This window comes from Lampetra fluviatilis, chromosome 46 (assembly GCF_964198595.1).
Source record: "Lampetra fluviatilis chromosome 46, kcLamFluv1.1, whole genome shotgun sequence".
NCBI lineage: Eukaryota > Metazoa > Chordata > Hyperoartia > Petromyzontiformes > Petromyzontidae > Lampetra > Lampetra fluviatilis.
Window position 1 is genome coordinate 8,951,477 of NC_136320.1, and position 15,806 is coordinate 8,967,282.

General features: G+C 49.8%; 1 protein-coding gene across 1 annotated transcript in view; it reads left to right on the forward strand.

Moving 5' to 3' along the window:
* EFCAB7 (EF-hand calcium binding domain 7) overlaps positions 1–15,806 on the forward strand; it is a 30,634-nt gene that overhangs the window by 10,787 nt on the left and 4,041 nt on the right. The window contains exons 4-11 of the mRNA XM_078877090.1: positions 4,927–5,013; positions 5,879–6,011; positions 8,614–8,786; positions 8,969–9,110; positions 10,799–10,911; positions 11,857–12,023; positions 12,373–12,506; positions 14,214–14,362. Coding sequence (XP_078733216.1) covers positions 4,927–5,013; positions 5,879–6,011; positions 8,614–8,786; positions 8,969–9,110; positions 10,799–10,911; positions 11,857–12,023; positions 12,373–12,506; positions 14,214–14,362 — 1,098 coding nt within the window. The remainder of the gene's footprint in view (positions 1–4,926; positions 5,014–5,878; positions 6,012–8,613; positions 8,787–8,968; positions 9,111–10,798; positions 10,912–11,856; positions 12,024–12,372; positions 12,507–14,213; positions 14,363–15,806) is intronic.

Here is a 15,806-nt window from a genome sequence, read left to right on the forward strand (position 1 = left end):
CACCTTTGTCGAGGACATAGCCCTGGACAAAGGCCTCCGCGATGGCTGCTGCCGACTGGTTGGCCAGGGGCCAGGCCATAGGCCATCTCGTGAAGTATTCGACCCCTGTCAATAAATACCTATTCCCCCTGGGTGTAGCGGGAAATGGCCCGAGTATGTCTAGCGCAACGAGCTCGTTAACCCGGGAAACCTTTATGGACTGCAGCGGAGGGTTGGACCCCCTAGCTGGTGGCTTTCGCTGCGCGCATTGCGTGCACGACCCCAGGAGATCCCCCACGTCCTTTGCCATGCCCGGCCAGAAGAAATCGAGCTGGAGCGTGGCAAAGGTCTTGTGAACCCCCAAGTGCAGAAGCCGCTCATGAACAGCCCATACCACCTTACCCCTCAATGCTGCAGGCACCACGAGCTGCTGGCGGCGGGTTTTTCCGTCCCAGTGCATTAAAAGACCCTGGAACAACCCCCACGAGTCAATGTTCGCCACCCCCTGCCCAACCCCCCCTGCGCGACGGCGCAGAGCGAGGAGGGAGGTGTCCTCCATTTGGAGGCGTCCCCATTCCGCGACCGACAACCCCAGCAACGAATCCCTCCCTTCTTGCTCGATAGGACCCGAAGCCGAAGGCGCATCGGCGGCGGCCACGAGGACCGAATCGGTGGTGACGTTCGGGGGCCTACAACGCCCCGAACCCAGGAGGCAAGCGCACTCCGAAGTGGGTGGCAACCGTGACAGGGCGTCAGCGTTCGTGTGGCGGACGCCCTTACGATATGTGGTGACAAAGTCGTAGTCCTGGAGAATCTCCAACCATCGAGACAACTGGCCCGATGGTTGTTGAACCCGCAGAGCGTACTGTAGGGCCGCATGATCTGTACGGACGGTGAAACGCCGACCGTACAGATATGGGCGGTACTGCTGAATGAAATAAACAATTGCCAATAATTCCCGACGGGTAACGCAGTACCGTTGTTCCGCTGGAGACAGTACCCGACTACCGTAAGCCACCACATGCTCTACGCCCCCAATGAGTTGGGACAGCACGCCCCCGATGCCCGTGTTACTTGCATCTGTATCGAGCAAGAAGGGTTGTGAGAAGTCGGGGTAATTCAACGGCGGAGCCCCCACCAGGGCATTCCGGAGGGCGTGAAAAGCAGCCTCCTCCTCCAGCCCCCAATGAAACCTGACTCCCTTGGACGTCAAGGCATGCAATGGTTTCGCGATCGTAGCGAAGTCAGCCACAAACCGTCGATAGTACGACGCGAACCCAATGAAACTCCTGACCTCTCCCACCGAGGTGGGAGTCGGCCAGGAGCTGACGCATTCCGTTTTGGCGGGATCAGTGGATATCCCCGAGCGCCCAACAATGTGACCCAAATACCGCACCAATTCGCGGAGCAAATGGCACTTCTGCGGTTTAAATTTTAAATTGGCAGCCCGCATTTTGAGAAAAACAGCACGCAGCCTCTGGAGGTGTTCCTCGAAGGATTTGCTAAAGACGATGACATCGTCCAAGTAAATTAAACACGAATCCCATTGCAAGCCTGCCAAGACCAGTTCCATTAACCGCTGAAAAGTTGCCGGCGCAGAATGTAAGCCCAACGGCAAGCGGTTAAATTGGAAGAGACCTTGCGGTGTCCGAAAAGCAGTTTTAGGTTTTGATTCGTCATCCAGAGGAAGCTGCCAGAATCCAGATAGTAAATCGAGGGTGGAAAAGAATCGCGCCCCCGCCAAGGCATCGAGCGACTCATCCATTCGAGGAAGCGGGTACGCATCTGCCACAGAAATTTTGTTCAATCGCCGAAAGTCGACACAAAACCGCAGTGAGCCGTCGTGTTTTTTCACCAAAACGATCGGTGCGCCCCACGGGCTGTTGGAAGGGGAAATGATATCGGCGGCTAGCATGTCATCAACAGCCGATTTTACATGATCCTTTTCGGCGGGACTGAGCCGAAAGGGATTTTGGCGGATTGGCGCGCTGTCACCCGTGTCAATATGGTGTCGCAGCAATTTAGTACAACCAATATCAAATTTGTGTTTACTAAAAACGTCGGCAAATTATTTCAGGAGAACTCGCAGCTGCGCACGCTGCGTGTCGGACAGATCCACAGATCCCGCGCAAAGTGCATCCAGCCATCCGTCATCACAGTCCGAATGCGGTCGCGACGGAGGATCGGTGGTTACCTGACCCACGAGTGGTTCCTCATAGGGCGCCGGCGTTGCGTGTGCAAGCACGGTCCCTTGAGGAACCACGGCCGTTCGCGATCCTACATTAAGGACTGCAATGAAGGGGTCCCCATCCCCTTTCACCATGGTCTGAGCCGCTAGCAAATCGGGTCCATTGACCCCGGCTCGAGATGGTCCCAACAAGACCCCCTGATCCGCAACCCCTTCAGCAAACGGCCGACGCAACCTAAGAGGGACGAGCATCTGAGCCCCCGGGGGTACGCGCACAGTTTTTGTCACGAGCGCCTGCACGGTGGCAAACGCCCGACGCTCCGTGGTGGGGGAAGACAAAAATGTAACACGTCGGCCCGATGGGAGCTCGATGCACCCCTGGTCAATCAAGATACGGATGGGCATTTTGGCCAAGAAATCCGTCCCCAACAGGCACGGAACCGCGAGTGAGGAGGAAACCAAAACAGGCCCGGATAATTTAATGTCTCCAATACAAATTTTGGCGCGGATTTGCCCAATAATGCCCAGCGAGCCCCCATTAGCAGCATAGCATGGCACGTCAACAGGGAGCAAGGGACGACTTTGAACGGGAAGGATGTTATAAATCAAATCAGATATAATGGTCGCCGATGCCCCTGTGTCAATTAAAATCCGCACCTCTACCCCATCAATATGACCGACCACAACCGATGATCCCGCCGACGCAGCAACGACACGATGGGCGAGCTCCGACCACTGACCCGGTTGGAGCGCTCGCCGCATTTCAGAACAATCGCGCGCGATGGGCGGCGATTTTCGAACCCTGTTCAGTTGAGCGCGTGAGTGTGTGTCGGATGTGTGCATGGGCCAAACGTGTGAGGTGCCACGACTCGCCGTATTTCTCTGCTGGAGCTTGGGTGGAGACGGCGTGGCGTCCTGACGAGGTGTCGCTCCGCGCTGACGGGGAGCCCGGCATCCTGACGCAACGTGGCCTTGCAGGCCACAGTTGTAGCAGCGTGTGAGCGCCCCAGATGGCCTGGGCTGCTCCTGGCGGCTCGGTCCATTCCGAGCCTGCGGTGCCGCCGATCTCCATTCCCCCCGCCGCTCCACCCCGCAGACCTCCTCTGATGGGAGGGCGGTGGCCGCCATGGCATGGCCGGCCACCCCCTTGGCAGCCTTGCGACGCAGGGACCGCAAGCCCCCGTGGATGTGGCGCGCGACCAGCAGGGACGACATCTCTCCGTCGTCTTGAGCCAAGACGGCGATGTCCAGCTCATCGGCGAGTAGCAGCAGCTTTTCAGCCACCATGGCGTCCACTCCCTCCTCGTCCATCCGCGGGAAAGCTGCCTTTGCCAGGGCCAGGAGAGCCGTTCGGAAGGCCAGGGGCGATTCGTTGGCGCCCCGATGCCGATCGTGGAACAGCTGCCTGCAGTCCGAAGGCGGCCCATAGACGGCTGACAGCAGCTGCAGCGCCAGGTGCAGCGTGGCGCGCTTTTCCTTAGGCGCCGAGGTGAGGGTAGCCAGGGCGTCGTCGTCCAGCATCGCCGGCAGCGCGCATAGTGCCTCGGCGTCCGTCCAGTTCGCCATCTCTTGATGAGCGATGAACCGCCTTTTGAAGCCGCCCCAATCTCCATCCGCTCCCACGAACTCCTTGAGAGGCGGCAGTCGCTGTTGTAAGGCGACGTCCGTGGCTGCGGATCTCGCTCCCTCGTTCCCAGCCGACGTTACAGTGTGGGCGGGCTGTGAGCATGGCATCGCCGGTCGCTCCGTTGTTGACGCGCTGGCCGGCGTTGATGATGTCACGGCTCGTGCTTGGCCCTCAGCAGTCACCTGACGCAGGCCGGCCCCGCCCTCTGCTCGCACTGTAGTGATGGCGGGAAATTTAACCGCGAGCCGCGTCGGGGTGGCGGGAAATGCCGGCGTGCGTCGGCTGCTGCCGTCTTCCCGCGCAGCCCCTCCAGCTCCCAGCCGCGTGATCTCCTCCAACACGGCGGCCGCGGCGTAGAGCAGCTCCGCCAGGCGGGAGTGAGCCAGCCGAAGTCCCTCGGCCGACGCATCCCCCCCCTCCTGTCGTAGCGGCGCGGGTGTACTCGGCCCCGGCTGCTCCGATCCGACCTCGGCCATCTCTGGTGGTGATTCGGCCGCGGTGTCCTCCCTCTCCGACTCCCTGGTACGTGTCGTCCCTCGTGTGTCCATCTTTGGACGTTTTACTTCTGACACCAGATGTAGTAATTACTCAGGAGGCTTGACGACGGGATCGGAGGCACACTTATTTATTAACACAACTTGTATACAGTTAGCGAGTATACACAGGACCTAAGGGGTAACGTCCCCTTACTCGGCTAACAGGGAGACACAACATCTAAGCCCCGCTAACCTAAGCCCAAGTCCTCCACTAGGGAGCTAGGGGAGGCTACCTGTCCCAGCCCTGGTCAAGCTGGGATCCGACCCCCTGAGTTCCCAGACCTGCTCGTCAGTCTGGGCTCTCGGGGCCACGCCACCGGCTTGCCCTGGTCGGCCCTGATAAGGACAGCGAGCCAGGGGAGCTCCGGGGCCTATTCTAGCTGGTCTTCCGTCTTCGCTGGTTAAAGCTGATACCTCGACCTCGAGCCCTCCGGCTCACCCCCTCTTATAGTCCGCGGCCCCCCCGGGAGGGGCCCGTGGGGGATGCAGGTGCGGACGTCGGTGTGGCCACCTCCTATGTGTACGGCCCTAACCACGCCCCTTGTGTTTGTTTGCCATCCGCTCCCATACACAATTACACCTCTACACATGCACAGAGAGGGGAGCGGATGACTTTGAAGGAGCTACAAGGAGTGTTTGAAGATGCCGATGTTAACCGTGATGGAAAGCTGGATTATGCAGAGGTGAGAAATACACACGTTCATCCATAAACAATTCTTACATTGAGTTTGCTCTGTACTAGTGTAAGATGTATATTACAGCCCTTTAACAATTAATCCACTGCTGAATGAAAGCCTTCCAACCCTTTTAGGTCATGGGGGGATTGATTCTGCACAATGCTGGTCTTGGTGAATTGATGAAAGGATAGTTTTAAATATGGTATCATTGAACAGATGGGAAAAAAGAATATATGCCTACATAATTTTATAAAACACTGCTAAACTTATCAATCCACCTCTGATAGTTTAATTCTGTAGAACTATAATTAATAAGTTTTGTAGTAACATTTCAGGCTTATTTTTAGACCCATGTTATGTATTATATGCAGGGAACTGCAGCCAAAATCCATTGTTATATTGTACTTCTATGCCACCACATCTATGCTGCCGGGCTTTGACAACCCACGCTGATCAGCGTGGTGAAGTATGGTCACAAAACCCCCTTTGACGCGCGAGGCATGTAGAGGTCCTCATTCAGCAGTGCATTGATGAAAGGGCTGTACATTCTTTCATATATATAAAAAATATATTGCATTGTCCATTTTTCAGATATTTAAGTCTTCCTTTCATATACTATATTCAACCACACTTTTAATATTCCATTGGTAAATATATCGACAGACCTTCCTATACTTTGGTGAGCGCGGTTAGCTATGTTCGGTGCGAAAGAATTTCAACATACATACGTACAACATTATGCAGGTCATTTCAATGATGCATTTGTAATTTATACATCCACAGACAAAACGGAGTCATATATCAGTGTAACTGTACACACAACCCAAGAGCTCTTATGAATTCACGGATGCTTCTCTTCTACCTGTGCCAGTTTTGCCGGATGGTGTTGGAAACCGCTCGGCAGTGTGAGCGGATGGCGCTGGAGCGACTCGAAGCGGACGGCAGGGGTAGAGTGTGGCAACTGGGCAGCCAAGCAACAGAGAGGGGCATCGCGTCACGCGCAGGCACGTTGCTCCCCAAACTCAACTACTAACACTCTCTTTATTTCGCCAGGTTACGGCCCACTGAGAGGCAACCTGGTCACAAATGTTGTTGCTCAAGCCACGACGCTAATCCAGAATTACGATTTACTTCATATCGCCCACCGATTCCGGCTTCGCTTGAGTAAGCACGAAGATCGGACTCGCTACAGAAGCCAACCAACTAATCACGCTGCCCCAAAAAATCATAGACGTGGGCCAAAACGTTAAAATAAAACTAAACTATTTTTGAACTTTATTTGGAGCTTTCGTGACTGCAGGAATTACTCTTTGGGTCTTTCGGTAAAGTCACAATAGAAAGAAAAATAAATTAAATAGCATACGACGTTTCGATTGCAACACAAGCAATCATCATCAGGTACAAATGAAAGAGTAAACAAATCTAGTAAACTTAGAAATATAATGCAATACAACACAGAGAGTCGGCTAACATAACAGTTATCACCCTACCTGGTTGATTACGTTCTTCCAAAGATTGCTAAATTTGAGAGAGAGACAATACACGGACACAGAGACACATAGACAGACACATAATCAGAGAGAGATAACACAGAGACACACAGAGAGAGACACACACATAGGCACACAGAGAAACAACGCCTCTGTGTCGAGGCCGTAAATAGAGAGAGGGGGGGGGCAGAGAGAGGGGGGGGGTAGAGAAATTAGCAGGTCAATGAGAGATTTGGAGCTTTCGTGACTGCAGGAAATACTAGAGCGACAACACGAGGACACACAGAGAGAGAGAAAACACACTTAATCAAACAAACTTAGCAAAATTTGGAAATATAATGCAATTCAACACAGAGAGTCACAGAGGCGTTGTTTCTCTGTGTGCCTATGTGTGTGTCTCTCTCTGTGTGTCTCTGTGTTATCTCTCTCTGCTTGTGTGTCTGTCTATGTGTGTCTGTGTTTTGCCTCTCTCACAAATTTAGCAATCTTTGGAAGAACGTAATCAACCAGGTAGGATGTTGACTGTTATGTTAGCCGACTCTCTGTGTTGTATTGCATTATATTTCTAAGTTTACTAGGTTTGTTTTCTCTTTCATTTGCACCTGATGATGATTGCATGTGTTGCAATCGAAATGACGTATGCTATTATTTATTTTATTTTTCTTTCTACGTCACTTTACCTAAAGAACCAAAGAGTAAACTATGTTTATTTTGCCAGGTAAGGCGCACTGAGCTATACAGCTCTTTTTCAGAAGTTACCTGGCCACAAATGATAGCTCAACAAAGTGGCTTATCGTGTAGAAATTTGTTGCAGCCAAAATTCTAAATGTGGAGGGAAAAACCGGAGAACCTGGATAAAAATCCACACGTCCACGGGGAGAACATGAAAACTCCATATATACAAGCATCAAGGTTTGGGATCGAACCCACGATCCTGCATACCGGGTTAACATCTCGCCACCATGGTGCCATTGCATCAGGACGTGCATTGTAACAGGAAATGAACCCCGCGACTGATTGAATGATAAACTATGTTAAATTATGTTATAACAATTCAGAGGAACCTTTTTTAGGCTAGATCTCGTAAATGTAAATGTGTCGTAAACCCACCTCCACCCAACACAGCCAACGAGTAAGGTTTGTCACGTGACCACTATTCAGAACAGTGGGGATATTTTGTTTGAGTGAGAGGCCGTCGGTCATAGGCAGGAGGAAAAAAGGATGTTTTGAGTCTGGATTTGAAGAAACACAGAGAGTGGACATCACAGATTTTTCATGATTTATCGATTAAAATTGATCCTTATTAAATCACAATATACATACACTCATTATTTCCATCATATGTGTTTTATTTAACACATATGGAAATGTTGCAGCTAATTTGGATTCTTGGGGTGGGTCGTGGAGTAACTCGTGGGGTGGGTCGTTATCGGTACTTATGTGAGGGGCAGTGGTCGGCGCATTGCGCCGTAAATCCAGTGACTTGAGTTGGATATCCGGGCATGCCTGATACCAGTGGCAAGTGATATCTGAACTAGTCCTAAGCCCCTCTCTTTTACCCACTCAAACTGATCAGTATGAGTATCTTCAAATACCGCGTGACTGCCCGGGCATGGGGAGGCCTTCATTCAGCCGTGGATTGACAGAATTATTTGAAAATGGGACTCGCAACACAGTGCAAGCAATTGGCTAGTTTGATTGACTCAGGCATCGCCAGACAGCGGTTGGTCTGCAAGCAATGGCAGTCGTCACCCACTGCTGCCCCGAATCTCAATCTCTCGCATACGGGTCGAGAATTGGCAAAAATAATTCCCCCATTTTTTTTTTTTACCAGGTAAGGCCCACTGAGCTATATAACTCTTTTTCAGAAATGACCTGGCCACAAATGATAGCTCAACGAACTGGCTTATCACGTGGAAATTTTTCGCAACCAAATACTATAAACGCATGTTTCTAAATTTGGAGGGAAAAACCGGAGGACGCAGAGAAAATCTACACGACCACAGGGAGAACATGCAAACTCCAAATATACAGGCGTCAGTCGGGATCGGACCCACGACCTCCTGTATACCAGGCAAGGTCGTTAACATTTCACCCAACCGTTGGCTGTTTCCAGGCAAGAGCGAAGCCTCGCCCCGAGCGTCGCCACGTGTCAATCCGCAGCCAGCCATGCGGGCAGCCTCCAGGCCATCATCGTCGGGGCGTGATCGCCGACCCTCCGTGTCCTCTGTGGTCAGCGTCTCAGCTGGCAATGCACGTGGAAAGCTTCCCGAGCCGAAGAACCTTAAGGTGATGCGCACGCCTCTACGGAGCATGACGGACGCAATCACGTGTAGGCGGGTGAATGACAATGCAGTTAGGATGTGGATCTCAGGTGATAAGGCGAGCAGGCATTATTATTATTATTGTATGTCTCCCCCGCAAGCCAGTGGTTGTGAGCACATTGCATTTGCTGTGATGGGATTCTGCAGGACTGGAAACACATCCGCAGCAAGGGTTGCTTCTTCGTGGAGGAGGATGGCAGCTTGGTGAGCCATCACTACCGTCTGGAGCTGACACAGCCAACCAGTGTTTACATCACCGTGCAGCCTCTAGACCTGAGCCCAGAGGATGGTGCGTACCGATTTATTTCATACCAATAACCGCTCAAAGATTCCCCATCTCGGCAGTAATGTAGCTGTTGGTAATTTTTTGTTGTTGTGTATTTTTGGAAATAATTAAAGTGCACATTTTTGACTGTTTTATTTGGAAATTCCAGTGCCACGGTAGGGAGATGTTAACTACCTCGCCTGGTATACAGGTGTGGTGTCTTCTAAAATCACTCAGTCAGACACGTTGTTACAGGTCACCTGCTGACACTTTATTACTCTATTCTTGCACCAGTTGTAGGCACTCCTGTCTCTGTCTATACGGTCACTTTTGTTGACTAACTTCCCTTATCTACTTTACACCTCGCTAACCTGCCTGTGGCAGCTTTTCGTCTCAGCAGCTCCGCACTCACACCTCCGCACTCACAGCTCTGCACACGGCAGCTCCCGCTCTCGGTAGCTCCGCACTCGAAGCTCCGCACCCAGCAGCGCTCACACAGAGGCTCGCACACAGCAGCGCTCACACAGAGCTCGCACAATGCAGCGCTCACACAGAGCTTGCACACAGCAGCGCTCACACAGAGGCTTGCACACAGCAGCCCTCACACAGAGGCTTGCACTCAGCAGCTTCTCACACAGAGGCTTGACCCACAGCTTCGCTCACACAGAGGCTTGACCCACAGCTTCGCTCACACAGAGGCTTGCACGTAGCTGCTCTCCTTCTGCGCCGCTGCCCTCGCCTACGTTCCCTCAGACCCACTCACTCGTCCGATCCGGGCGGGGGGATCAACCTTCACCCGCCCGGCGACTCGTGAGGGTTGAGGTCCATCCCTGGTTTGAGCGGCAGCGGCGAGATGTCTTCACCTTGGTCCCAGCAACCCGAACTCCCGCTCCGCTCCCATGCGCCTCCGTATATCCTCCCAATTATCCAGCTCCTCCCTTGTGTCTCTTTAGTGCCAGACAGGCTGGAGCCTGTCAGGCCATCAATCACCCCTTATCGCACGTCTCCCTGGCAACACCTCGGTATGAGCTTGCAACCCCGGGCCGACCCCGTCTGCACCCGATTTTCCCCTTAATGAGGTGGAGGTTTGCTTGTGCAACCTCACGTTGCACACGCGCACCTGCCTGACCTCGGTTGCCCTCGGCCAACAGTGCACACCACGTATTTTACCGCACTACACAGGGGTCATGGGTTCAACCCCGACCCTGACGCCTGTATATTTGCAGTTTGCATGATTTCCACGTGGTTGCATGGATTTTTCTCCGGATCCTCTGGTTTTTCCCTCTTCATTTAGAAACACGTGTTTAGATTATTTGGCTGCAATACATTTCCACATGATAAGCCACTTCTTTGAGCTATCATTTGTGGCCAGGTCGCTTCTGAAAAATAACTTTATTGTGCAGTGGGCCTTACCTGGTAAAACAAAAATTATTTTGTTTTAGTTGAATGTTTTGGGCCACGTCTGCGATTTTCTGGGGCAGCATTATTAATTGGTTGGCTTTTCTAGCGAGTCTTATCCTCAAGTTGACTCAAGCGCAGCAGGAATCGTCAGGTGATATAAACAAATTTAAATTTTTAATGAGGCTCGTGGCTTGAACAAGAGTTCTGCCCATTAGTTTCCTCGAACTGTCGTCTATATAAACTTGTTCAATAGCAGATATCATCGCGGTAGGCTGCTATGGAGCATGTACTAATGATGGCCCTACCAACAGGCCCAAGGTCTACCTGGTTTGGTGTGGACACAGCTGTGTTCATACTGCGAGATAACGGTGACTCTGCTAACTCGAAGGATCTGGTCAGCTTTACCGAGCTTTGTCACAAGGAGGTAAAATTCCAGCCACGGATCTTTATTCTTGCAATATTTGTGTGATGTTTGTGTATGGCGTAAATTTCATATTTTTGCTATAGAAGTTTATAACTCCCACTTTTTCATATACGGTAATGCAATCTTAATGTCGCATGTTATTTCCTTCGTTCTAATATAGTCATGCATTTCCTCTACGTTTAAAGCAGTTTCAGATGTATTTTCGTCCAGTAACCTATTGGTGCACGATGGTTGTAACTGTAATTTCACGTAGACGTTCAGATACCTGAACTTTCTTCACATACCCGCCCATACCTTGGTCGCCATTGTGTTAAATATGCAACTTTGTGACGCACAGTACACTGCAGTTCCTGAAACTTGCACAAAATAATTCTGCTGAAGCCTTAGCCTGGCTCAGTGAAACCAGGTGGACCCGCTAGTGCAGTGGTTCTCAACATTGTTTGGCTACTACTGTACCCCACCCTTGTTGAACTTTGTTTCAACCGAGTTGTACCCCCTTGCCTGACCCAACATGGTTATCTGAGAAATCAATGTATGAATAATGAACATTAATATTTATTACCAAATGTCCATTTTGTGAAGTATCAAAATTAGCTAGTAACTGCAGGCGAATAATAAAATCAACGGACGCTCTGCATGTGTGATGTAATTTTTTTGTGCTCGCTGGTTACTCTGGGAAACCACATTGTTTACAATCAGTGAGTCCTAAGTTACAATATGGATTTAAATGTCATGATAGTTATTTTTGTATTGGCCCATTCAAATATAGTTATTCACTAATGACTCTCACATATGATAAATTTTGCAAATTTATAAATCACCTCACGTACCCCCCCTGGTATAATTGCCACGTACCCCGAAAGGGTCTACGTACCCCCTGGGTGACAACCACTTTGCTAATGTACCGGTGAGGGTATGAGACACGCGTTTGCCTCCCATCGGCAGACGTTTGCCTGGCGCGGGGACCTTCAGAAAGGCTCCTACCTCCTTGTGCCCTTCACCACGGGCTGTCGCCTGCGTAAGCGGAGTAGCACTGCCGCCACCGCCAGCAAGAGCACCGCCCTCATCACGACAGCTGAGAACGGGGAACTGGAGCTCACGCGCCAGTTCCGGTCGGTTCGCTCATTTGCGTTGGGAGTTTGTTTTTAATTAACGCATTACAACTGAGGCTGTTGAAAGGACGTATGCATTTGCTCTGCCAGTCCGTTTGTCTGTCTATCTGTAATGGGAGCGGGGGTGCATTTTAACTCGTGAAGTTAGTCCGGTATGAACACATGTTTGTATAATGTGTTGCTAATGAAGGCCTTGCCTGATTGGAAACTGGCCAAATTGATAAAAGGGTTATGTTTGGTTTGTGTTAATTTTTCTATTCATGTTTTATGATTATATTTAATACAATGTCTGTATATCTCATTTGTGTTATTGATAGATTCATTACACATTGTGTGTGTGCGCATGCAGGACAATCCTGTCGGATATCTTCGAGATCATAGATCTGGACGGGAACGGGCTGCTCAGCCTGGAGGAGTACAACCTGTTTGAGTTGCGCACCAGCGGGGAGGAGTGCGATTCCAGCGCCTGGGAGGTGTGCAAAGGTCAGAGTTCAATGGGTCAAGTATAATGTAGTGGCAGCAGCAGCAGCAGCATCACAGATACAAGGGTACATTGTCAGGCACTGTTGTACAGGGGCTATACCCCAGCATTTTTTATGCAAGGTTGATGATTCCCAGAGAGGTTGTTATGTGCATGAAATACAAAGTATGTGAATAACTGCTGTGTGAGGTGGTCAGAGGATGGCAGTATGGGTTATTTAATAGGCCTTCAAATATTTTGAATACCAGCGATCAAATGCATTTGTAGTGAGTCCAACTGAGTCGCAGACGTTGTCTTGGGAGCAACACTATTTATTTCACCAACTCAACACAACATAACACGTACTCTTTGGTTCTTTCGGTAAAGTCACGTAGGTATAAAATAAAATAAATCACGTTTATGATGCAACACAAGCGTCCATCAGGTAGGAAAGCATGGTCTGCTGCTGAGGCAGACTTTTTTAAAAGGTTTGAAATGGGTGTAGCCCAAGGGTCATAAAGAAGTGGCCAGGGCTAGTGATGTTAATGTGATTTCTCACATTAACATCACTAGCCCCGGCCACTTCTTGGTCTACACCCATTTCAAACCTTTTAAAACAGTCTGACTCAGCAGCAGACCATGCTTTCCCACCTGATTACGGACGCTTGTGTTGCGCCAGAAACGTCGTGATCTATTTTATTTTATACCTACGTGACTTTACCGAAAGAACCAAAGAATATGGATTCCTGCAGTCACGAAAGCTTCAAATCAAGATTATAACACATCACAACCTACACTTGGGTGTTGAATGCCCATCTAGCCACGCTACGGCAGAACTAGACACAGTTCGCTATCCCGGTCCGGACCACAAGCTGGGTCCCAGACCGCGTGGCTAGAGGCTTCTTTTACCCGACGTGGATCTTCTTCACCAGCAACACGAAGAACCCCGAGCCCCTCATGGGGCCCCGTTATATCGGCCTGGGCTGGGGCTGGCTCCGCCTCTCGCCCCGCCCACCTTCTAGATCTCTCGAGCTCTTTCCCGAAAGCTCCCAAGAGCTCTTTTATACCACGTGACTGCCCAGCGGCCCCCGTCCACCGATGGCCCCCCTCCAATATCATCCGGTCACATGTCGGCAGGTCCACCAGCGTATCATGCCCCAACATAACCCTGGCTGGCTGACACTCTCTCTTGCTCCCTCACCGGGAGCCCGCACCGCACACTATACGTGGTGCCTCCGCGCTGACCAGCGCTTACCCAAGCCCCGCTAAGGCTGGTATTATGCCCAGTAAGCGGGCGACACATAATGCCAACACATTATCCACCGTGGCTTCGTAAGCCCGGCATCACATAGTGACATTCACAGTCACTACACATTGATAGAGTGGTCACAATTTTATTTAAAAAAGGAATTTTTGTTGTTGTTTTTGTTTAATTATTCTTGTCACATTTGTACTACTATTTTGTGTGTACAGTTTCCTGCATTCGTCTAATGTAAGATTAGCACATTTCTAGCAATTCTTATAAATTGCATATATTAAATTTATATACGAACGATTCTGATGCGTGTGTCATGAGAATGATAATTTATTTCAGCCAATTAATTTGTGCATAGTTACGTGCATTTTGTTTTCGTACCTGTAGGTACGTATGTTAGTTGTTGAAGCCACGTGTTGGCGCGGAATGCCGCAGCAGCCCGCTAATGTCACTGTGCACGTTCCCGCGCACTCAGCCAACTTCGACATGAAGAGAAACGAGCTGACCCGCCAGGGCTTCCTGGATCTCACGCTCATGGAGGCCAGGGACCAGGGTGGCGACCCTAGAGATTTGTGGGTCACCTTGGAGGCCATGGGATACAACCGGGATCTGCATCTGGATGAGGTGCGTACACAAGCATCCTCATTGCCCTGAAACACGCAAACACATCCAGTACTGTCTGTTGGGAAGTTGATTGTGGTTTTTGTTAAAAAAAAAATCTTTAGCACAAGTTGTTTTGGGTGGCGTCGTGGTGCAGTGGTTAGAGCATCACTCTGAGTCCAGCTACCTGAGTTTGTTACCCGGTAATGGCTAACATGGGCGTCTCGGTGATGAGATGTGAACTACCCCGCCTGGTATACAAGAGGTCGTGGGTTCGATCCCGTCCCTGACGCCTGTATATTTAGAGTATGCGTGTCTCTCTCTCTCTCTCCCCATGGTTACGTGGATTTTTTTCCAGTCCTCTTGTTTTTCTCTCCACATTTAGAAACAACATGCATTTAGAGTATTTGGCTGCTCTAAATGCACGTGATAAGCCACTTCGTTTGACTTTCATTTGTGGCCAGGTCGCTTCTGAAAAAAAGCTATATAGCTCAGTAAGCCTTACCTGGTGAAATTAAAATAGTTTAATACAATTTCTGACTTTAACATCCTGCTAATTCTCTCACATTAACACAGCTTATTCAATGCTAAATTCTTCTGTTGATATGTAAACTCCTTTGTCAAGGCGCTCTTCTCCTCCCACCCAGCTTAAAATACGCTGCCAAGCTTAGCAGTGTTCATTGTAGCGCTGTCTTTCAGACAGCTCTGTCTTCACCTGAGGACGGCTGCTTGTGTTGTGGCCGAAACGTCGTGAGAATTTTATTTTATTATGTTTTATTTTTATTATTTTATTATTTTCGTTCTACGTGACTTTACCGAAAGAACCAGGAATATGAATCCCTGCAGTCACGAAAGCTTTAAATCGAAATTTAATAAAGTACTGAATGATATCTAAACTGGTTCTGACCCCCACCCCCTTTTACCTGCACGATCCAACTTGGTGAAGTATGGTTAAACGACCCCATTGACTGACACAGCATGGGTAGGGCTTTATCCAGTTTTGCATTGACAAAGGGCCTTGCCCTGTTATAGTCTATCATGTTGCGCAAATAATTGATAATGGTGTATTTTGTAAAAAAAAATACATGAGCCTCAAAATATCTGTGAGCAAGCTGTTATAATAATTTTATAAATAGAAAAACTAAGTACCTTTGGTAAACATGTGCAAAGCTATAATGAGAATGCTAAGTTTCACAGACAGATAGTCTGCCAGAAGATGAGGATGTTGCTTTGAGATTTTACAAAATTGAGTAATTTGTGGGTTATTTGTAGTTATTGGGACCATGACATCAGTGAATCAGATGGCTTATATTCTTTGGTTAATACACCCACAGCAATATTAACCAGGGTGGCTGGTGGCCTCAAACCACGAATCTCTGCATCAACCAGCAAACGCGCGACCACTGGGCATTGTCACCACCCCTATATCAATCTTAAGAGTAATTTGTGGCCAGGCCACTTCTGAAAA